The sequence below is a fragment of the Ooceraea biroi genome, chromosome 14, assembly GCF_003672135.1.
Source record: "Ooceraea biroi isolate clonal line C1 chromosome 14, Obir_v5.4, whole genome shotgun sequence".
NCBI classification, from domain to species: domain Eukaryota; kingdom Metazoa; phylum Arthropoda; class Insecta; order Hymenoptera; family Formicidae; genus Ooceraea; species Ooceraea biroi.
The window spans coordinates 5,606,082-5,629,716 of NC_039519.1; the positions used below are offsets into that span (position 1 = coordinate 5,606,082).

Sequence of the window (23,635 nt, forward strand, 5' to 3'; positions counted from 1 at the left end):
CGCAACGTAACGCCGCAAGGATTTAATATTTTTTAAAATATATTTAATATAGATTTAATATATTTAATATAAATTTAATATAGATTTAATAGATTTAATATATTTTATATAGATATTTTTTATTTTTCGATATTTATAGATTGTATGTTTTTATTAAATTTTTAGTACATTATAAATTTATTAAGTTCAGTATATTATTATTTACTTTATGTATTTATTAAATGCGTGTCTGAAAGTTACTCAGCTTTTCATGATTTTTGTTTCAGGAGTAAGCAGCAGACTGCGGCCGATCCTGAATCGCGGCTGGTCGGCAAGTGATAAGCAACAGTATTTTCTATGGTGGTGGATATATTTTTATATAACACTCAGTGCGATTTACTGTAATAGAAGTAGATGCTTTTCTATGTAGATTTGTGCATGCATATACGAATTATTGATTGAAGATTGGTATAAATCTTAATGTGTTCATTTTTAGAAGTTCATTTTCATAGACAAATGTGGTTTTAGATCCAACATATTTTTCAGTTTTTTGAATCTGTATTATATCTTCCTATGTTATATCTGTATATATTTTGATGATAGATTTATACCACTTAAATCATTAATTTAATTTTTCGCCGTAGACATGCATAATTTTCGAACGAAGCGGTACTGAAATTCGCCGCAGCAGTTGCGCCAAGTACGGCGCCACACAGATTTCGTAAATTTCTCGAATTATATTAATTATTATATTATTGCGGTATTTAATTATTCATCCACTTAATCGAATATGCATAGGTTTCGCGATGCTATTAGAGACACGACTATTAGAGATACGGTGCGATTAAATACACGCGATCAAAGAATAGTTAAGATGAAAAAAGTTTCAATTATTTTATTCGTATTTATTAAAAGATGCTGCAATCTAATCATGATTATAGTTTATTGTTCAATTTTTCTCGTTATATTGGTTGATATCATTTATATGCTGCTCGCGAGTATACGGGGTGTTTCCTAAGTAAGTAGACAAACTTAAGGAGGATATTCCTTGGCTTATTTTAAGAAGAAAAGGTCATATAAACGTATGTCCTAAACTGCTTTGTTTTCCAAAAAAGTACATCACTGTTTTCGTTCACTTTTCGGATAGCGTGCTTTTGCAGTACGAGTCAACAGCGGTGGGGATGGAGTGGGGATGGTCTCGCGGCGCCGCGAGTGAACACTCGTCTCAGACTGCGCCGCGCGGCCGCCGCGAGACCATCCCCACTCCATCCCCACCGCTGTTGACTCGTACTGCAAAAGCACGCTATCCGGCATCACTGCTATCACGTTATCTTTGACGCAAACTTTATAGTTCCTATTAAGTTTAGTAATTTTATTAATTATGGTAAATTACACAAACGCCGAAATGACAGATATGCATTTCGTGTACGGTCTTGCTAATGGAAAATGAAAAGTGAACGAAAACAGTGATGTACTTTTTTTTGGAAAACAAAGCAGTTTAGGACATATGTTTATGTGACCTTTTCTTCTTAAAATAAGCCAAGGAATATTCTCCTTAAGTTTGTCTACTTACTTAGGAAACACCCTGTATATTAGAAGACTTCGCGATCGCGTTATAAATTTTATTTTGAATAGAGAAACGTAAAACATTGTTAAATGCAATAAAAGTAAAATCGTTCTAAAACAAAAATAATAAATATATCGCGCAAACAATCTTCGCAAATACATTGCAGAACAATGTCCGCTATTGCGGAAATAAGCTTCGCCTTGTTATGCGGAGCACTTCATCGTGGGATCAGGCCGCCAGTCGGTGAGTGAAGTGAAGTGAATTTTGTTCAGACAATATTCGTTCGATAACTTTCATGAGTAGCGCGTCGCGAGTGTTAGCGCGAGTGTTAGTGCAAATTAAAGACTAAAGACTAGAGTGCAGACTAAAGATGAAGGGTGCACAAAGGAAGGAAGTCCAGGAGGTGAGGAGGTTGCAAGCGGTCACTTTCATCGATGGATGGACTAGGATGGACTGCGATTTCATCGCGCATTGGTGAGTGCTGAATGCTTGCGCTCGTAGAGTAGTATTAGGTTGTTCATTAAGTTCTGCGGTTTTCTTGATAGATAGCGTTTGTCCATTGAAAAAGATAGCATGCATCGCCTGAACCGCGGATTGCCGCATACTCCGTGACAGGTTAGACAACGCTTGACATTTCGCCAGAGTCTTTGTTGTGTTTTGACGTGTTGTGTGTACGCGCTATTCATTGAAAATGGAGGATCAAAAGGTGCATTTTCGGCACATTTTGCTATTTTTCTTCCGCAAAGGAGTAAAAGCGACGGACGCGCAACGTGAGATATGTGGCGTGTACGGGGACTCGGCCATAAGCGCTGACACTTGTCAGTGTTGGTTTGCGCGCTTTCGTTCCGGAGATGTGAACGTCTCCGATGCTGCTCGCTCCGGTCGTCCATCCACCACTGACGACGACCAAATCGTGGCCGCAATCAAAGCAGACCGACACCTGACGACGCGAGAGATCGCGGAGCGCTTCGACATCGCCCATACAACGGTTGCGCAGCGATTAAAACGGCTTGGGATGTCGAAAAAAGCAGATGTTTGGGTCCCTCACGAGCTCACCGAAAAGAACATTTTGGACCGCGTCATGATCTGTGAATCCCTGCTGAAATGGAACTCGCTGGAGGTCTTTCTCAAACGGGTGGTCACGGGAGATGAAAAATGGGTGGTATATAACAACATTCGACGCAAGCGGTCATGGTGCGGTCCGGGTGAGTCGTCACAATCGGTTGCCAAAGCGGATTTGCATCCGAAGAAAGTGATGCTGAGTGTGTGGTGGGATTGGCGAGGCGTCCTGTACTTCGAGCTGCTTCCGCGCGGTCAGACCATCGACGCCGAGAAGCATTGCGCTCAGTTAGAAAAATTGAAGCAGGCAGTGGCGGAGAAGCGGCCGGAATTGGCGAACAGGAAGGGCGTTGTCTTCCACCACGACAACGCCAAACCACACACTGCTTTGGTGACCAAGAAGAAGTTGAAGTGCTTTGGCTGGGAAGTCATGCAGCACCCACCGTACTCCCCAGACCTTGCGCCGTCGGATTACCATCTGTTCCGGTCACTCCAAAACAATCTCGACGGGCAGCGCTTTAATTCAGTGGACGATATTCAAACGTACTTGAAGGACTTTTTCGCGCAGAAGTCGCGCGACTTCTACAAACGCGGCATTATGTCCCTTCCAGAACGTTGGCAGAAGGTGGTCGATCAAGATGGACAATACATTCTAGATTGAATAAATGTGTAAGTACAATAGATTTATGTTTTAATTTAGGGCAAAAAAACCGCAGAACTTAATGAACAACCTAATAGTATGCATGCGGTAGTTCGTAAACCGCACTGAGTTTCAATAAAAAATTTATTATAATTAAATATGTTTCATACTTTTTCATAAGGAAAATAATTCATAAAAAACTAATGTTAATGTCTAATAAACATTTTTTTACAGTGAAATTTAAATTTAAATTACAGTGAAAGTAAAATTGTTTTAAGTCTTAAATAAAGTATGTCTTTAGTTGGATTGATATTTCACTGTGGATTTCAAGGGCCAGTCTATTATCTTTCGGGTGATTACTAAGAGGTAGCCTATTGTCGATACACGTTACACAATGCGGAATATCATGTAACGAGTCACCATATCCGGTTTTGCAATAGAATGGCAGAAACGGAACATAACCTAATACCTCGGCGACGTAATGTTATAGGCAAAAGATATCAAATGAAGTTGTTCAGCTAGTAGTATCATAAAAGATTTGGCAATTTGAAAAAATCAACGAAACAGTTCCGCTAGAAACTGATAGGATCACTAGGAGAGATAATGCCGTCGGAATTATGAGAATGATGCGATTTATAAAAGAATCATAAAATACTCTTTGCGTTTTGAATATAATTAATGTATTATATTTTTCTGTATATACAAAAACATACATGATTGCATAACTACAATGCTCTGATGTAACATTTCACCATCTCATCGGTCTCGCTTATAGTTTTCGATTCCATTAAAACAATAATAAAAAATATAAGTTATATATCGACATTAAGCAATATCGATGTTATTATTTCTTTATTTCTTTTTAAATTGTTGTTACACACCAATAATCTTTTGCTGATGCGAAAAATTTTGTGTATTGAATTAAAACTAGTGTATGAAGGAAATTCATTTCAATGTTAGCTTTATTGTTGCTTTACATCTTTTTTACACTCTACATAAGAGATTACCATATACTTTTTGTTTATCCCCAAGTTCATTCTTTGATTCCTATAGATAAATGAAAGATTATTTAGTATTGGTAAATTTTTTTCTCTAAGATGATGAAATTTAATTTAGTTTTTCGATCAATATTTTCTTGGCATTTTACTTTTGTATAATGCCCAGTACTATCGAAAATCGACATGTCTATTCTCAAATCACGTTCCTGTAGCGTAGAAGGAAGGCTACGTTTTAATCTTCTTTTTGGTTGGAGTCGTATTGGCCGTGAATCTAAGATTTCATTCTCATGCTTAACATTTATAAACAACAATAAAGATAGTTCATAAAAATATATCAGTGCCTGTCACTTCCGTGAATACTGGAGTTTTATTCTTACAGAGTTTGTATTGTAACGGTGTCTTCCGTGAAGAATCACGAAAAGTTATAATACTGTAATAAATTTTCGGTACCTTGCTGTGACTTTGCTGTAAGATAATGATCAAATAATGTGTTTAAAATAACTTGAGAATATTTTGAGAAATCATAACAAATTTATTCTCTTTATACTTTCTTGAGTTGAATCAAAAATATTCTCTCCTTTCACGGTTTATATATTTAAAGTACTTAAAATCATTATTAACTGAAAACATTCATCGATAGTTGATATGCGATGTTATATGTTACTGCACAATACATAAGAAGCAGAAAAAGAAAATCCTAAGACTGATATATCAGATCCTGTTTATTATACTTGCATGTTACGATGTATGGAAGACAAATCGCAAGTCAACGTAAATGGAGCAAAATTTTCTTAACTACCTGCATTTGGAGATGTGCATTTTTCCGATAAACGGTTTGATTTTTAAATTATTTTAAATACGGAGACACCGTTTAGGTACTTGGAGTATATAGGAAACTTTATTTTTTGAAAAATGTATGTAAGAGTATACGATAAAAATAATTTACATTTACACATGACTTCACTCTTGGTTATCGTATGTATAAAAGTACTTGTCTTTAATTGGCATTTTCAGTTGTGAGGGTGACACGATTACTTCGCGTCGTAGATATATTCACCACTCGAGCTAGCAAAGCGATTTTTACAGCGATAATATAAAAGTTGAAGGTCTTCATGAAATGTTTTCAGAAAAATCGAAGTATGTAGTTATGAATAGCGCGCAATGAAATATCAAAAAGCAAGTAACATGTAATGGAAAATAGCTTCGGATTTGTTGCATGTCCCATGCAACGGTTGTGTGTCTAACTCTATTAGATGTCCTTTATAATTTATATTTTTGTTTCATTTTTGGTCCTTTTTTCCTGCTATAGCTGCTGTATACGATTCAGTTATCTGTATCTGTTTGTCATTTTCAATCTTACGCTTCCTTATTTCATATTATATGTAATAAAATATGATTTCATACATTGCCATTGTATATCATTGTTAATGGAAAACAAAGTAACTGTATAAGTTGAAGAAATGTTTAGTCTGTTAAAAAATAAGTAAATTTTCTGCGGTATATTCACTTTTCTCGTCAGCGAACATATGTAATATGATGTATATGTATAAATATATCATTTTTCATCAGGTACACAAACAGTAACAGGTTACAGGCTTAACTCGATGACTGTTGTGAAACTTGAGATTCGGCACGGCACGCGATTCTGATTCACAAAACTTCAGAATAATTATTCTGATTTGCGGGCCGATTCGCAGACTATAAACGTGATCGCACGCTTAATATCAGGTATTTACATAAACGATACCAGATCGCAGGCAGCTATTTGGACCGCGCAAAGAGTATTTTTCCCTCGATACCTGATGAATATTAATTCACATTTTTAAATACCGCTAATTTAGGCAAATAATAATTTAGTCTCGTTATCGCAAAAGATCCGGCACTGTTTCTCTTTTACATTTTACTAATTCGAATACACGTTTACTAACTCGTCAAATACGTTTATTAACTTGAACAGCCATCGAAGTAGCGACACTAGTCGTAGAGTTTCTTATTCTTTAATCCGCGAGTTGTTTGTAGGTACATCGCACTATTGCAATCCAACACACATCAGCTTTTAGAGATTTCCCATGATTTGTTAGAATAGAGAAAACACTGAAGTTTTGTTCTCAACGACGTAGCTGTGAAGTTAATTAAGGAAGTATTTCGAAGATCAAGATTGCAAATTGTTTTACGTGAAAAATGGAGATATGAATATTTTCTTGAAAGAGTGAAGCATAATAGAAAACTGTAAAAGTATAAATAAATAAAAGAGTTAATAGAAATGTAATATTAGACTAATCATCGAATAATATTGGTTTTCTAAATTACCGAATGACGAGCACTGAAACGGCTCTGGCTTCCTCTCACTCGCATCCGTTCATCCTAAACTCCATCGAGACAAAAGTTCCGTACGACTAGCGAAGCATTTGTACGAGATATTCTATGCACGCTTTGAGATTTGCGATTGCCCATTTTCCATCCTCACACTCTGACGCCAACGCCGTTATCTCCCTTGATCTCTGACACGACGTCGAACGTGGGGGTGCAGAAATCAGTGGGCGTGGGGATGGCGAGAGGCGCAGCCGCGAATTTCTCTTGCCCGGCGGATCTTTCAGGATATAATTCGCGCAAGATTTGATACGCAATTCCTCTCACTCGCATCCGTTCATCCTAAACTCCATCGAGACAAAAGTTCCGTACGACTAGCGAAACATTTGTACGAGATATTCTATACACGCTTTGAGATTTGCGGATTGCCCATTTTCCATCCTCACACTCTGACACCAACGCCGTTATCTCCCTTGATCTCTGACACGACGTCGAACGTGGGGGTGCAGAAATCAGTGGGCGTGGGGATGGCGAGAGGCGCAGCCGCGAATTTCTCTTGCCCGGCGGATCTTTCAGGATATAATTCGCGCAAGATTTGATACGCAATTCCTCTCACTCGCATCCGTTCATCCTAAACTCCATCGAGACAAAAGTTCTGTACGACTAGCGAAACATTTGTACGAGATATTCTATGCACGCTTTGAGATTTGCGGATTGCCCATTTTCCATCCTCACACTCTGACACCAACGCCGTTATCTCCCTTGATCTCTGACACGACGTCGAACGTGGGGGTGCAGATATCAGTGGGCGTGGGGATGGCGAGAGGCGCCAGCCGCGAATTTCTCTTGCCCGGCGGATCTTTCAGGATATAATTCGCGCAAGATTTGATACGCAATTCCTCTCACTCGCATCCGTTCATCCTAAACTCCATCGAGACAAAAGTTCCGTACGACTAGCGAAACATTTGTACGAGATATTCTATGCACGCTTTGAGATTTGCGGATTGCCCATTTTCCATCCTCACACTCTGACACCAACGCCGTTATCTCCCTTGATCTCTGACACGACGTCGAACGTGGGGGTGCAGAAATCAGTGGGCGTGGGGATGGCGAGAGGCGCAGCCGCGAATTTCTCTTGCCCGGCGGATCTTTCAGGATATAATTCGCGCAAGATTTGATACGCAATTCCTCTCACTCGCATCCGTTCATCCTAAACTCCATCGAGACAAAAGTTCCGTACGACTAGCGAAACATTTGTACGAGATATTCTATGCACGCTTTGAGATTTGCGGATTGCCCATTTTCCATCCTCACACTCTGACGCCAACGCCGTTATCTCCCTTGATCTCTGACACGACGTCGAACGTGGGGGTGCAGAAATCAGTGGGCGTGGGGATGGCGAGAGGCGCCAGCCGCGAATTTCTCTTGCCTGGCGGATCTTTCAGGATATAATTCGCGCAAGATTTGATACGCAATTCCTCTCACTCGCATCCGTTCATCCTAAACTCCATCGAGACAAAAGTTCTGTACGACTAGCGAAACATTTGTACGAGATATTCTATACACGCTTTGAGATTTGCGATTGCCCATTTTCCATCCTCACACTCTGACGCCAACGCCGTTATCTCCCTTGATCTCTGACACGACGTCGAACGTGGGGGTGCAGATATCAGTGGGCGTGGGGATGGCGAGAGGCGCCAGCCGCGAATTTCTCTTGCCCGGCGGATCTTTCAGGATATAATTCGCGCAAGATTTGATACGCAACTTGTTGCTGTGTGTCGCCGGCTGCAGTCTGAGAATCGCGCAGGAACGGGTCGACGGGTACCTAGGGCGGTGCACCGAATCCGTGGATCTGCTCTGCAACGCTGCCTCGATAGCGCGCCTCCTCAGATTCACCGTCGACATTGAGTTGTATGCCGATGTGTCGATGCGTTCGGAATCGGGCGTGAAAACCGGCTCGTCGCTTTCCTCGAAAGACGTGAAGATGTCCGAGTCGGGTACGGACGGCGCACTGAAGAAGGACTCGCGCAGCGACGAAGACAGGGCGTCGGGACACATGAACGGATCCAGAGACGTGAGGTCGTTGAGATCGCTGCCGCTGTTGCAGGTCTGAAAGTCGTTCACCGAGTAAGACGACGGGAACGCTTGGTGCTCGGTTACGTTCGACAGGACCTCCTGGCTTCTGGACGACTCCGACCACTTCGAGTCGGATGGCCGTCTCGAGCTGAACCTAGTAGAGTCGTGCTCGGCAAAGATGGGCTCCGGTAATCTCGCGTCTTTGCCACCCTTGTCCGCATTTTTCAGCAGCGCCTCGAAGAGATCGATTGGTTCCAATGTGGGAGTGTTATTGGACGGGAGATCGTTCCCTAGATCCAGCTGATCGATACTCCAGTCGGACGGTTCGCTGAAGTCCTCGATGTTCAACAGTACAGTCGGTATCACCGGGTCCGAGTGTCTCACGGGATCACTTCGTTTACCCAGGGGTGATTTAATACGTTGCGTGACGACGTCATCGGTGGGCCTTGGTATCTCGAGGCTCTGCGCCTCCTCTTCCTGAAGGGAGGTCGAGGGAAGTGGTTCTATGGGACTCGGTGGTTCCGAATGTATCGTCGGAACGGTCAAAGAGTCCATTACTTTGGAAGGCTCCAATAAAGTTACGCGATGCGTCACTGGGTCGATCGTGTTGATCGACTCGGAATGCCTCATTATGTCCAAATTTCTGCGGGCTCGAGTCATGGTTCTGGCAGTAAGGTCCATTTTGTACGTACGCGTGCCTCTCGGCGGTGGATCCAGATGGATGAGACTGGCCAACTTGTTTGGGGTGATAGCCACACGTGGCATGCTCGACGAGTATTGGCCACGCTTCGGATTATCCGTTTCAGAGCTCGACGCCCTGGTGTTACTGGGTGTCGACGATGTGGAAGAATTCTGCAGCCTAGACTTTAAGTGCGAGGTTGGACGTCCGAAGTGGCCGCGCTGCTTTGGTCTTGGATGCGCGGAGACTTTGCTTTGAGACCTCCGTTGGTCCTCCATTTGCCGACAGAGCATCATGGCGTGTCTCGCTAACGCTGCCTCGTACCCGTGATTGAGATTCTGCACGGAATAGCCACGAGTCTCCGCGTTGCTTTCATCCGCTGGGAAGAGCTTCAGGCCCGCTTCCGCAGAAGTCTGCGCTGTGCCTGCCTTAAGATTGGAGTCCGACATCGACGCCAAGTTCGAATTCCGCCTCTGACAAGTTATCTTGTTGCGGCGCAACGTTTCGTTCAAGTCCTTGGTGTCCATCACGGGGGTGTCGGCGTTCAGCATCGGATCCGACAACGCGTTCAGCTGAAGAAACTTGCGACTGCCATGTGCTCCGTCGCTCTTCAGATTCTGGTAAGATATGAACTTCGGCTCGGATATCAGCGGGAAGTTCTTGCCGTTTACCCGTTTGTGATTCAGCCGTCGCAGGTGCCTGATCTTGTTGAAGGTTGGGTCCAGCAAGTACTTGAGATTCTTGATCTTGTCGATGTTGTGATTAGAATCGATCACGTGGTTTCGGTCGATGATGTACTTCGGGTCAAGCATCTTCGTGAGATCGTGGATGTTTTCTTCGATGATATCAACCGGTCGGCTGCTACAGGACGCCGCGTGGTCGATGTCATTCTTTTCGGGCGAGATGGCATGCTTGCCCGACACTTCCAGGCACCTTCGGCTGGCGTAAAGAATGTTATGCTTCGCGGCGAAGCAATCTTCGACGGGCGGATGCTGTCGGCTCTCGTTGCTGTCGTTGTTCACCTCGGCCAGCTCGAGATGCGTGTTGGTGCCGCGTCTAGTTGGCGAGCAGCCGTATCGGCTCGGCGTCACGCCGAACAGAGCGACTAGGTCCTCGGCGATCTTTCCGGCGGCTACGCGCATCTCGCCGTGATGAAAGGCGTAGATCCAGGGATTCGCGCTGCTGTGCGCTAGGATTGGCAGACCCAGCCATACCACCGCCCACTCTGATAAGATGTTAGTGCCGCAGAAGATGTCCACTAGCATGCAAGTCTGAAACAATCAGAGAGAGAAGCGCGTTAGATATATTGGGTCATTAAGTATGAAACTTTACAAATAGAACATAAACTTTTGCATTTTTTGGCACATGGACATGATTTATTTTCAATCGAAGTATGCGCCCATGTTATCTACACACTTCTGCCATTTTAGTGGTAGTTGGTCTGTGCCTCTACTATAGAAGCCAGGAGTACGGGAATCGATGAAGTCGCGGAAGGCTGTTTCGACTGCCTGTTGAGAATTGAAGAATTGTCCCACCAACAAGTTGTCCAAATTCCGGAAGAAGTGATAGTCGGTAGGTGATAGATCTGGTGAATATGGTGGATGACGGAGAGTTTCCAATTCCAACTCCCGTAGCTTTGCCACGGTCAGTCGTGCAGTGTGCGGTCGAGCATTATCATGCAACAGGATTGGCATTGACCGATTGACCAATTTCGGTTGTTTAATAGCAAGTTGTTGCATCATTTCGTCCAGTTGCTTGCGATATACTTCAGCCGTTATCGATGTACCAGGTTTCATAAAGTTGTAGTAGATAACACCTGACCTGGACCACCAAACAGTCACCATAAGCTTCTTCTGTGTAACGTTGGGTTTCGCGTGATGTCTCGGTGGTTCATCAGCGTTCAACCACTGATGTGAGCGTTTACGATTGTCGTAGAGTATCCACTTTTCATCGCAGGTCACAATTCGATTAAAAAAAGATTCATTTTTGTGACGGGAAAGCAAAGAAAGGGAAGCCTCTAGACGTTGCGCCTGCTGCGCATCGGTCGATTCGTGCGGGACCCATTTGTCCAACTTCTTTATCTTACCAATTGCAGCTAAATGAACAATATGGTGGGTATAGAAACATTGAATATCGATGCCAATTCACGTGTACTTTGAGGTGGATCGGACTCTACTACGACTCTCGAGTGATCATTATCCACCTTCGTCTTTGGTCTTCCACGTGGCTCATTAGCGAGGCTGAAATCTCCATCTCTGAAGTTTTTGAACCAATTGCCCACCGTTGCTTTAGTAGTTGAACCTTCACCAAATACAGCGTTGATATTACGAGCTGTCTCCGACACTGTGGTTCCACGGCGGAACTCATTCATAAATCACACGAATTTTGGACTTTTCCATGGTTCTATAAAAAAGAATCCACCAATAAAACTAATGAAGATATTTGAACAAACAAATATGACATTTGAAGAGCGAACATACATCTACCACACTAACCTAACCTGATACTGACGTCTGGCGCCAAATTTGAGGTAACAAATGTTAAAGATGGCGCTTTTACATTTGTAAAGTTTCATACTTAATGACCCAATATCAAGCTCAGGAGGGTCCGCGTTTACGCGCGATGCTACGCCAGCCGTTATGAGAACACGACCGTGTCATAATAAAAAAGACAAGTTTTTTCACAATGGAATCGCTAAAAGAGATATCGATTTCCGAAGAGATGTACGTGAAGCGTGAGAGTCCTTTGAAGTCTCACTCACCCCACGTATGAAAATTATTTTACGATGCATCGCGTGTCCCTTTCAACGTAACTTCCAGAGCGCACCTGACGTGGGTTTAAATCTATTTCAATGTAGCCCGAGGTGCCTACGTTGCCCCCGTGGAAGTTCCATGCGAATCTTTCGCCAGTAAAACTCATAACGTGACCAACGACTTTTCGCTTAGCGGCGCTACTAAAAGAACGCTTTGAATTAAATTGCGCCAGTTTGCTCGGAGAAGGTTTCCGCGTCAAGGAAGACCTCGACACGCTGGACTTGAGAAATGTTCGCAAGTGTGTTTTCCGCTTTCCTTTTTTTTCACAGCGCAACGTACGAAGAAATAAAAAGAAGAATACGGTCAAAGTGCCGTGGCGAGCAACGTGGCGATTTTCTCGTTTTCTTGCAGCTTGCAAGCAGCGCAACCTCCATCACGTTTCAGCTTCAGTAATTTCACAAGTTGCGTTGCGATTTTCTTGCTGCGAGATTTTCGGTCGATTAAGACAAGCTGGATGAAGAAAACCTTGTTATCCTCGACGCGCCGCTGTTCTCGAAATCGATCAATCCGACTGGCACGTAATCCAGTCCGTCGACATTTAGGTTTCAAGGTTTTTCCGTTGTCGAACAAACTGCGAGAAACTTTGACACGCAATATTGCTCAGAAGGGGTTCTTCTTCTCCCGTCTCGTTTCTTGGAAGAAGAGCGTTCGACGGACGAACCAGACACGATCGCGGTACGATATTTCAGCTAACTTTCCGCCCTAACTTCAGTTCTCTCTTTCGCGGCTTCTCATCGACCCACGTCTTAGTCTTCGATATAAACGTAAAAACGACGGGACGAAACTCGGGGGGGACGCTGTATGCGTGTTATCTCGCGAAGCGAAACTTTACGCGAGGCAATAAACGCGTTCGGTCGCTGCTGCCGTAATAAAAACGCTTGGGTCTTGATCCTCTTAGCCGGTGCATGCGTGCGTCTGATTCGGAGCTTGCGGAGATAACGCGGCGGTAAAAAGCGCGCGTACCGCAGTAACGCGGGTTCGCGTCAAAGAGCAAACAAGTCATTACCTCCCGTATCTCGAGTTAATCGTCCGTAACCGAGATGACAGTCAACGGATGCGAGGTGAATTTCATAAAACTTAACTCGCACCGACCGAGATTAAAAAGCGCAGTAAGATAAACTGAATAATGATACACGAACGTGCTCGACATCCGGAGAGATTGAAAAATCGCCCGACAATTTAATCATGCCTGTCAGACCCGGGTATCGATCTCCCCGGCGCGTTTGGTGCCCGCGTTGCTTCACTTCCGCTTTTCTTTGTGCTTTTTTCCGCCTGCTTTCTCTCCAGCAGCGTTATTACCGCTGGTGTGACACGGGTATCGAATATACAAGCCTGCTCGTCGTATATCCACCTTATGAACATTATATCAGACTTACAAGGGAAGGTTTTTAAGTGTTACACTCGGATTTCAAAAATTTTTTGCATGCAGGTAGGGAGGTCCCCAAATAGAAGAAAAAAATAAAAGTAGCGGCCCAAATGCATATTTGCGCGCTACGTGCGCAATTTTCGATGTTAGGTTAATTACTCAAAAATGCCATTTCCAATCGAATTCTTTACATTTTTTATTTCACCTAATGCACATTTATATTGCTTTGAATAATTTTGTGTGTGCGTGTGTTTAGAAAATACGAGCGTCTAATGTAATCGCGTGCCGCGCGAGCACAGTGCGTATAAAAGGCCCATTGCTCAAAAATGGTATTTGCATCGTAACTTTTCTAATTTTGTACTGCAACTGCCAATGCACACAATTTCGAATAATTGTACATTGCGCAAATCGTAGTTTGCTCTTTCTGCGTGATTTATTGTATGCGACTTTAAATAGATTTGATCAGAATCCATAACGAGGACATAAAAGATCTGGTCAAGGGAGGTTTTTAATTCCTACAGTTTTAATTTTGGTTTTGATTTCTTTTTCAAGCGTTGTGCGTTAGGTGAAATAAAAAATGTAAAGAATTCGATTGGAAATAGCATTTTTGAGTAATTAACCTAACATCGAAAATTGCGCACGTAGCGCGCAAATATGCATTTGGGCCGCTACTTTTATAATTTGTCTTCTATTTGGGGACCTCCCTACCTGCATGCAAAAAATGTTTGAAATCCGAGTGTAACACCTAAAAACCTTTCCTTGTTAGAGTACCCGTGCCGGGTACGGACAACGATGAAGCGGCGGAATGAGACTGATGTCACCACGTGTCTGACGTCTAAGTGATGACAGAGCGTTAATGGAGGGTCAGAAAGGCGCGAGTCTCACGGCTGCAGTTCGCACTCTGGATTACACGGACGCAATCTGCGAAAGATTGGAAATCTTTCCACGACACTGAACAAAATATGGTCTATGGTCTTGTAGGATGTGCTACGTGATACTTACTTGAAACGGCAACCACAGGATGAGGAACGCGCCGACTGTGACTGCCAACGTCTGCCCGTAACGAGGCAGCGCCAGCGTCTGCGTTTGATGTCTGAACGACAATTCCACCGTGTAAATCGCGCGTGCATGTGCACGTGCGACGAGGTAGACGTACATGTAGCAACCGAGAAGGACCAAGGCGCTCGGTGCCCAGACTGCCACGACCAGAAACACCCTGACTGGAGGTAGCACAGCCGCGTCGAACCTGCAGTCTCCACTGCAAAGCAAATCAAGTCTAATTATTTAAAATAATGAAAAAAAGAAAGAGAATTGCTGTTGATGTCTCAGAGACAAAATACATTCTGCAGAACTCCTCGGAAAAAGAAAACATTTATAGGGCTAGAACTTTTTCATTTGTGTATTTAAAGGATTTTTAATAGTCGAGAACTCTAGACAATATGCCAAACAACATTATAGATACCCCAGAACTCCTCGGAAAAAGAAACAATTTTATTGTCTAGAACTTTTTCAGTTATGGGTCTGAAGGATTTTCAATAGTCTAGAACTCTAGGCAATATGCCAATTAACAATATTATCATGCCAGAACTCCTCGGAAAAAGAAAAACTTTTATTGTCTAGAACTTTTTCAGTAATGGGTCTGAAGGATTTTCAATAGTCTAGAACTCTAGGCAATATGCCAATTAACAATATTATCATGCCAGAACTCCTCGGAAAAAGAAAAACTTTTATTGTCTAGAACTTTTTCAGTAATGGGTCTGAAGGATTTTTAATAGTCGAGAACTCTAGACAATATGCCAAACAACATTATAGATACCCCAGAACTCCTCGGAAAAAGAAACAATTTTATTGTCTAGAACTTTTTCAGTTATGGGTCTGAAGGATTTTCAATAGTCTAGAACTCTAGGCAATATGCCAATTAACAATATTATCATGCCAGAACTCCTCGGAAAAAGAAAAAATTTTATTGTCTAGAACTTTTTCATTAATGGGTCTGAAGGATTTTCAATAGTCGAGAACTCTAGGCAATATGCCAAACAACATTATAGATACCCCAGAACTCCTCGGAAAAAGAAAAAATTTTATTGTCTAGAACTTTTTCATTAATGGGTCTGAAGGATTTTCAATAGTCGAGAACTCTAGGCAATATGCCAATTAACAATATTATCATGCCAGAACTCCTCGGAAAAAGAAAAACTTTTATTGTCTAGAACTTTTTCAGTAATGGGTCTGAAGGATTTTTAATAGTCGAGAACTCTAGACAATATGCCAAACAACATTATAGATACCCCAGAACTCCTCGGAAAAAGAAACAATTTTATTATCTAGAACTTTTTCAGTTATGGGTCTGAAGGATTTTCAATAGTCTAGAACTCTAGGCAATATGCCAATTAACAATATTATCATGCCAGAACTCCTCGGAAAAAGAAAAACTTTTATTGTCTAGAACTTTTTCAGTAATGGGTCTGAAGGATTTTTAATAGTCGAGAACTCTAGACAATATGCCAAACAACATTATAGATACCCCAGAACTCCTCGGAAAAAGAAACAATTTTATTATCTAGAACTTTTTCAGTTATGGGTCTGAAGGATTTTCAATAGTCTAGAACTCTAGGCAATATGCCAATTAACAATATTATCATGCCAGAACTCCTCGGAAAAAGAAAAAATTTTATTATCTAGAACTTTTTCAGTTATGGGTCTGAAGGATTTTCAATAGTCTAGAACTCTAGGCAATATGCCAAATAACAATACAGATAACCCAGAACATTATGATATACTTTTTTAAAAAAACATGAAGCATACGTTAAAATAATACCGGATATTCGGTAATGCTAATAAAAATTTATTTCATTATTGTATATCTCGCAATTGTCACGTTCGATACGAGTGCAGCAAAGTAGACGTGCAACAGACTACGGATGAAATCGATACCGAAGGTTCCCTTAGATTGCTTTGATCATACGAAGGTACATGTCAGAGGGTTAAAGAACCTTCTTGTCGGCTTTGTGGCTATGTTTTAGTCTGCCGCTTGATTGGTCGTACACAACCTGTAGTACGGGGAGCTTACGAAGTGAGAAGCTTTCAGCCTCACTGGGTGGTGCAAGCAACGTACCGCAGTGCTAATATTGCTGCAAATCTTGGCGATGTAATTCGAGACCCTATGCGTTTTTACGTCATATTAGTTGCGTCACATGGCAATCGATTAGTGCAGTGAAATTACCTTATATTTATACCGCGCATGCTTGTTAAATATCAAGTTAATTACGTTCGTGTCTGAGGAGTTACAGTCGTTCTCATTAACGAAGTAATACAGATTTATAAATAAAAAAATACGAACGAAGATATCTTTTCTTCAGTTGTAATTTAAAATTTACTTTCGATATTAAAATAAATGATAAATAATAATAAGAGAAAATTCTCTTAATTATTGCGAGTCGAGAGCAACAAGGACATTATTCTGTTTAAGAAAATTAAAATCTTCCGTTGTAGAACTAAAGCACTTTATTCTAAATTCTTAGTGATATGTGGAGAGAATTGTAAAATTTATGTAACTAAAATCCATCTTTGTGTGTAGTTGCATGCAATGTTAATATCATTTCTTCGACAGCTATGGAACATCATGCGCTTTGTTAAACATGCGACGCCAAAGCCTTTGACAATTAATTCTTTACATTGAAACAATGAGAAATGGAAATTAGATATCCGAGCGCTGGAAGACGATGAGACTAAATAAAGTTTAACTTGTGTTTTTATCCCCCGTGCTCCACAATCTTGTGCAACACGTAAACTCAGTTATCCAGATTTTACTTATTATGCCATCCGTGTAATGCACTCCTCCTCCTCGAGATGCCACGTGTCACGGAATAATACGCGATGCATCTGGATCACGCAGATGCATGTATTCCTTCGCACAGAATTTCAATAGAATTTCTCGCTATTCTATTTATAGGAATAACGCGCATTGTGCTCGAACGTGTTTGTCATCACGTGTGTGATATAATAAACGAAGAAACGCTGATTCGTTTCGAGAAGCTGATTAATTAACTAATTGACTAATTAACAAAACGTTAGTATAATGGACTTCCTGAACTGACCGATGTGGACTTGCTCGATGAGTTAAATTATTCCCGTGCTTTAAACGACGCAGCTGCCCGCAAATATTCACGCAATAATACCACACGTGTAACCTGTTGTCGTGCAGGGAAAGTTCTTCATTATAGTCCTTTTCCCTTTTGCCGGGAGACGTGCAAATAGAACGCTACTAAGCAATTTCCTTTGTAGTATTACAAACTCTACCGTGCGTCAAATGATGCGAACTGCCTTCCTCATCTTTATTTACTTTCGCTTGTTCATGTGCCGCAATTAGAATGTCGAAAAAACGAGACTGTCGTAAAAATTCGCAGCAATAATCGCAACAAAGTAATAATACTATTCGCGTTTATTTATTTTTTAACGCTGAATAAAAAATTGCGACAATATTGCAATCTTGATATGTACAGTACATGCAACGTGTTTTAGTGTATTCTCGTGCAAGCAATTTTATTATAATAAGTAATTTAATTTAGCAAAAACAAATTTAGAATATTATGCAAACTTGTACATCCATTTATATTTTCTGTTTATAGAACGTGACTAGCAAAAGATAACATGGTTTTAGCATTTTTGCGGAGGTGTTTTGTTTGCTGATGCAATTTTTCTCATTCGTACGGAATGGAATCACAATATAATCTAAAGCCCGATAAAGATGATTTAAAATTGATTACATATATATTATTGCTAATTCTGAACGTTGACTTAAATAAGATGCAGCAGAAAAATGAGTTTTTAAAATACTAAATAAATGAACTATGTGTAAGTATTCCATTACATAATCCGTGCGTTATTCCATATAAATTTAAACTCAGCAATTTTTCTTAAGATCGGTAATTCTTTCAGAAATCGCGCATTACTGTAATATTCTTCTTGAGGATTATTTTAAATAAATTTATCCAAGATTTATACACAACCGTCCTTCCTTCCTTGAGGATTATCCTAAATAATAAATTTATTCAGAATTTGTGCAGCAATTACGCTTACGTATCTTTGCACGCTGATCTTACATACCAATTTTCCAATGTATTGGGTTGGCCAAAAAGTAATTGCGTTTTTTTTATATAAATAAAAGGCGAATTTTTCATGGGAAACAAAAACTTTATTAAACAATATATTGTCCATTTTGTTTGATTATCTTTTGCCATTTTTCAGGCAACTTCATGATTCCGCGCTCAAAAAAGTTCTTACCTTTTTCAGCAAAAAGCAATTCCAACAACGATTTGATATCCTCATCAGCAGTCAAGGTTTTACCATTCAAGGCGTTTTGCAAAGAACGAAACGAATGGTAATCTGATGGTGCCAGGTCTGGCGAATATGGTGGATGTGGTAACATCATGGTAACACATCCCATCCAAGCTGCAACAATTTTTCACGAGTGACCAAACTTGTACGTGGTCTAGCGTTATCGTGGTGAAACACAACACCCTTGCGATTCACCAATTCTCGACGTTTCTGTTTGATGGCATCATTTAATTTATCCAGTTGACGACAGTATACGTCTGAATGAATGGTTTGATTCCTTGCAAGCAGCTCAAAATACACGATACCTTTAAAGTCCCACCAGACTGACAGCATAATCTTTCTTTGGTGAATATCTGCTTTTCAAGTGCTTTCAGCAGGTTCATCACGCTTGCTCCACGATCTTTTTCGTTTGACGTTGTTGTAGACGATCCATTTTTCGTCGCCTGTTATCATACGTTTCAAAAACGGATCATTTTCCTCACGTTTCAAAAGAAAATCGCAGATGTCAATACGCTTAGTGAGATGAATTTCTTTGAGCTCATGTGCTACCCAAATATCGAGCTTACTAATGTATCCAAGTCGTTTTAAATGCTTTTCAACACTCGATTTCGATGTGTTAAGATTCTCAGCAATCTCTCGTGTCGTTAAACGCCGATTGGAATCGATCAGTGCCTTTATTTTGTCATCATCAATTTCGATTGGCCTTCCTGAGCGTGGTGCATCTTTCACATTAAAATCTCCAGATCGAAATTTAGTAAACGAATTTTGACACTGCCGCAGTTTTAAAGCATCTTCGCCATATACATCAGATAACTTTTTATGAGCTTGCACAGCGATTTTCCCTTTTCGGAAGTAATAAAAGAAAATATGAGGAAAATGTTCTTTTTGATTTTCCATTTTGAAATCGACGGCAAAGAAACAATTGTTAACGAAATCGTGTACTTTCTTTTTCTAAAACAGGCTTGAACTGTGAGTTGTTAACCTACATAATGAATTTGCGGTTTAGAATGAAGTTAGTTACATTTCAAGACAATGTATGTCTATCTATTGGAAAAAAATGCAATTACTTTTTGGCCAACCCAATATATATTAATATAATATATAATATATAATATATAATATATATAATATTGGGTTGGCCAAAAAGTAATTGCGTTTTTTTATATAAATAAAAGGCGAATTTTTCATGGGAAACAAAAACTTTATTAAACAATATATTGTCCATTTTGTTTGATTATCATTTGCCATTTTTCAGGCAACTTCATGATTCCGCGCTCAAAAAAGTTCTTATCTTTTTCAGCAAAAAACAATTCCAACAACGATTTGATATCCTCATCAGCAGTCAAGGTTTTACCATTCAAGGCGTTTTGCAAAGAACGAAACGAATGGTAATCTGATGGTGCCAGGTCTGGCGAATATGGTGGATGTGGTAACACATCCCATCCAAGCTGCAACAATTTTTCACGAGTGACCAAACTTGTACGTGGTCTAGCGTTATCATGGTGAAACACAACACCCTTGCGATTCACCAATTCTCGACGTTTCTGTTTGATGGTAATCCAGTTGACGACAGTATACGTCTGAATGAATGGTTTGATTCCTTGCAAGCAGCTCAAAATACACAATACCTTTAAAGTCCCACCAGACTGACAGCATAATCTTTCTTTGGTGAATATCTGCTTTTCAAGTGCTTTCAGCAGGTTCATCACGCTTGCTCCACGATCTTTTTCGTTTGACGTTGTTGTAGACGATCCATTTTTCGTCGCCTGTTATCATACGTTTCAAAAACGGATCATTTTCCTCACGTTTCAAAAGAAAATCGCAGATGTCAATACGCTTAGTGAGATGAATTTCTTTGAGCTCATGTGCTACCCAAATATCGAGCTTACTAATGTATCCAAGTCGTTTTAAATGCTTTTCAACACTCGATTTCGATGTGTTAAGATTCTCAGCAATCTCTCGTGTCGTTAAACGCCGATTGGAATCGATCAGTGCCTTTATTTTGTCATCATCAATTTCGATTGGCCTTCCTGAGCGTGGTGCATCTTTCACATTAAAATCTCCAGATCGAAATTTAGTAAACGAATTTTGACACTGCCGCAGTTTTAAAGCATCTTCGCCATATACATCAGATAACTTTTTATGAGCTTGCACAGCGATTTTCCCTTTTCGGAAGTAATAAAAGAAAATATGAGGAAAATGTTCTTTTTGATTTTCCATTTTGAAATCGACGGCAAAGAAACAATTGTTAACGAAATCGTGTACTTTCTTTTTCTAAAACAGGCTTGAACTGTGAGTTGTTAACCTACATAATGAATTTGCGGTTTAGAATGAAGTTAGTTACATTTGAAGACATGTATGTCCATCTATTGGAAAAAAACGCAATTACTTTTTGGCCAACCCAATATATATTTTCTTCGCAGTATAAATTATTCTTAAATATTATTACAGATAAGGCTATGGTAGAAATGAAGGTATATTAAATCGTTTTACCTGTTCGATTGCATTCTACCGGTGATTTGGGCGTAGATGAGGGGTGAGAGGCCGACGGCGATCGCGTATATCCAGAAGACGGCAATATATTTCTCTATGCTGCTGTGAGTAATGATGTTCTTATATCGCAGCGGTTGTGCCAGCGAAGTCAAACGATCCACCGCAATGGCAACGGTCATCAGGACGCTCACGCTGCAAAGCGCGATCACGATGCAATACGGCACGATGCAAAGTGCGGAAACGCCATTTTCCGGGAGACCGGAGAGCTCCAGCTGCATCCCGAAGGGCATAAACACACCGACCTGCCAACAAAAGCCAACCAACCGGTTATTGCGGATTTAAATGAGGATTATGCGTGCGCTATCGCGCGGAAGTTGACTCGTAAAGCGAACTCGCGCAGAGACGTCGAACGACCGCGAAATCAATATTATCAGGAATCGGTTTTACTCTGCAAAAATATCATAAAAGACTAGCAACTTCGACGGTGATTCAAGAAGACAAAAAGTGCCAATCTAATTGCATTGCAAATGAGTTTTTATCAAAACGTAGCGTAATCCTAAATAAATAATAATAAATTAGTAGCAACATATCTCTTTATAATGATTCTTCTACGGTATCTGTGAACGTACATATTATTTATTTTCGGGAAGTCTCAATCAGGGTACTAATTAAACTATCAGTGTATATTGCTAATTACTGTCTTAGACGCACAGTAAATTAAGTGTAAGTGCTTCAGTGCCAAGATTGTATGACTTATATAATGATAGACTTACCCCAAAATCGCTGATGGCCAATGAGACGAGAAGGCAATTAGAGGCGGTCCTGAGCCTTTTATATCTATAGAAGGCAGCCAGGATGATGGAATTGCCGGTAACGGTGATGGGCGACAAAATGCACACTATGGAGACTGCCAGGACCACCGAAACGGGGCTGACATCCAGTCGCGTGTCTATCCTGGTGACGGTAGGTACAAGAGTGGTCGTCAGTTCCCCAGCAAGAGTGGTGGACGGCAACGGCGTGTCCGTGACGTGTCCGAGTGTTGACATTGTCGCTCTCGCAGCAACAGAAAGCTCTGCACTTTTCTTCGCCTACGCAGTCTTCTTTAGGTCAAATTCTGTTTGTCGTAGATGTGTTTTCTTCCGTATAATGTCATGATGCGAAGTTTTCCAGGCTGCCACGTCGCATCAAAAGCACGAACGATTCACAACGAGATCACTCGCTCTTAAAGTGACCGGTTGCTCTGGTACCGTTGTCCAACGCTGTAAACGAGTGGCCCCTTTTCGTGAAATAAACTTGTTTAATTAATGGCTATTTAATGGTGTTAATTGATGTAAAATGATACTGTTAAAAAGATTAATAAGTAACTGAACATTTTTGATGATATGAATTTTCTGCTAGTAGACAGTTCAGTTTAAAGCGAATTGTTGCTTGTGGCGCAACTCTTTACAAGAAAACTTGTTATTTGAAATTCTTAAATTAAATTACTTTTTATATTTGTTTTCTACATTTGTTTCAATTTTCGTTAATAATAGGAAGTTTTTATTTAATACTATTTAGTTCTACTCACTTTTTACTTTTCAGTGTGTTCTCTGTGATACTATGATGATTTTCCATGTTCGATAACCTGAAGCTTATTGGCAAAATTCTCGTGATATGCGCCGGAAGTGCTCCAATTTGATCGGGATAACTGATTCATTTAATTATCAGGAGCTGCCGTAATATCGAGTTTAGTTAAGTTTTCCATTAAAAAGAGAGACACACAGAACGTAATATGTGCTTTGACACACTTACTTCACTTAATTCTTTACGTTCACTCCTCTGACTTTGTCATATCTGCTTGCTTCCTGAAACAGAAATGTATCCACACTTCTAGTTATTTGTCCCTTCACAGCTGTGCAGTAGTAGTATAAAACTTTTACAGTAAAATAATATGAGAATAAAATTGTGCGTATATATCTCGTTTATATTGTGAATCTTTTTTTAATGTACAATTTATATTTAGATGAGAACTTGCATTAACGCAGTTCAAATAGTTCGTTTTATACAGAATAAGCGCTATTTTGCAGTATGAAAAATGTTTTTAATATTTTTCAGTTTTTTTAAATTATTTAAATATCTCTCTTTTGAAACTGTATTATTCATTTATCATATCGCAGAAGATATTTTATATTTTGCATATAAATTTTATTTCATAATCTATTATTTCTATATAAATCCTGCTTTTAATTTATAATCATAAATTTTTCGATTTAAATTAATTAATAATTGCAGATACGAGGCGGGGGTATTGCTGAGTTGCAGCAATGACGATCACATGC

At 40.5% G+C, this 23,635-nt stretch overlaps 1 protein-coding gene across 2 annotated transcripts in view; it reads right to left on the reverse strand.

The window, feature by feature from the left end:
• Positions 1 to 3,906: 3,906 nt before the first annotated feature.
• Positions 3,907 to 23,635, reverse strand: part of LOC105282438 — a 112,116-nt gene continuing 92,387 nt past the window's right edge. The window contains exons 2-7 of one of the 2 annotated variants that reach the window (XM_011344386.3): positions 23,109 to 23,161; positions 22,885 to 23,027; positions 22,091 to 22,593; positions 21,318 to 21,619; positions 14,490 to 14,745; positions 3,907 to 10,579 (exon numbers count right to left, since the gene is read on the reverse strand). In XM_011344386.3, coding sequence (XP_011342688.1) covers positions 8,153 to 10,579; positions 14,490 to 14,745; positions 21,318 to 21,619; positions 22,091 to 22,363 — 3,258 coding nt within the window. In that variant the 5' untranslated portion in view covers positions 22,364 to 22,593; positions 22,885 to 23,027; positions 23,109 to 23,161 and the 3' untranslated portion in view covers positions 3,907 to 8,152. Of the gene's footprint in view, positions 10,580 to 14,489; positions 14,746 to 21,317; positions 21,620 to 22,090; positions 22,594 to 22,884; positions 23,162 to 23,635 lie in introns of both variants that reach the window. The other variant, XM_011344387.3, reaches the window with a different exon arrangement.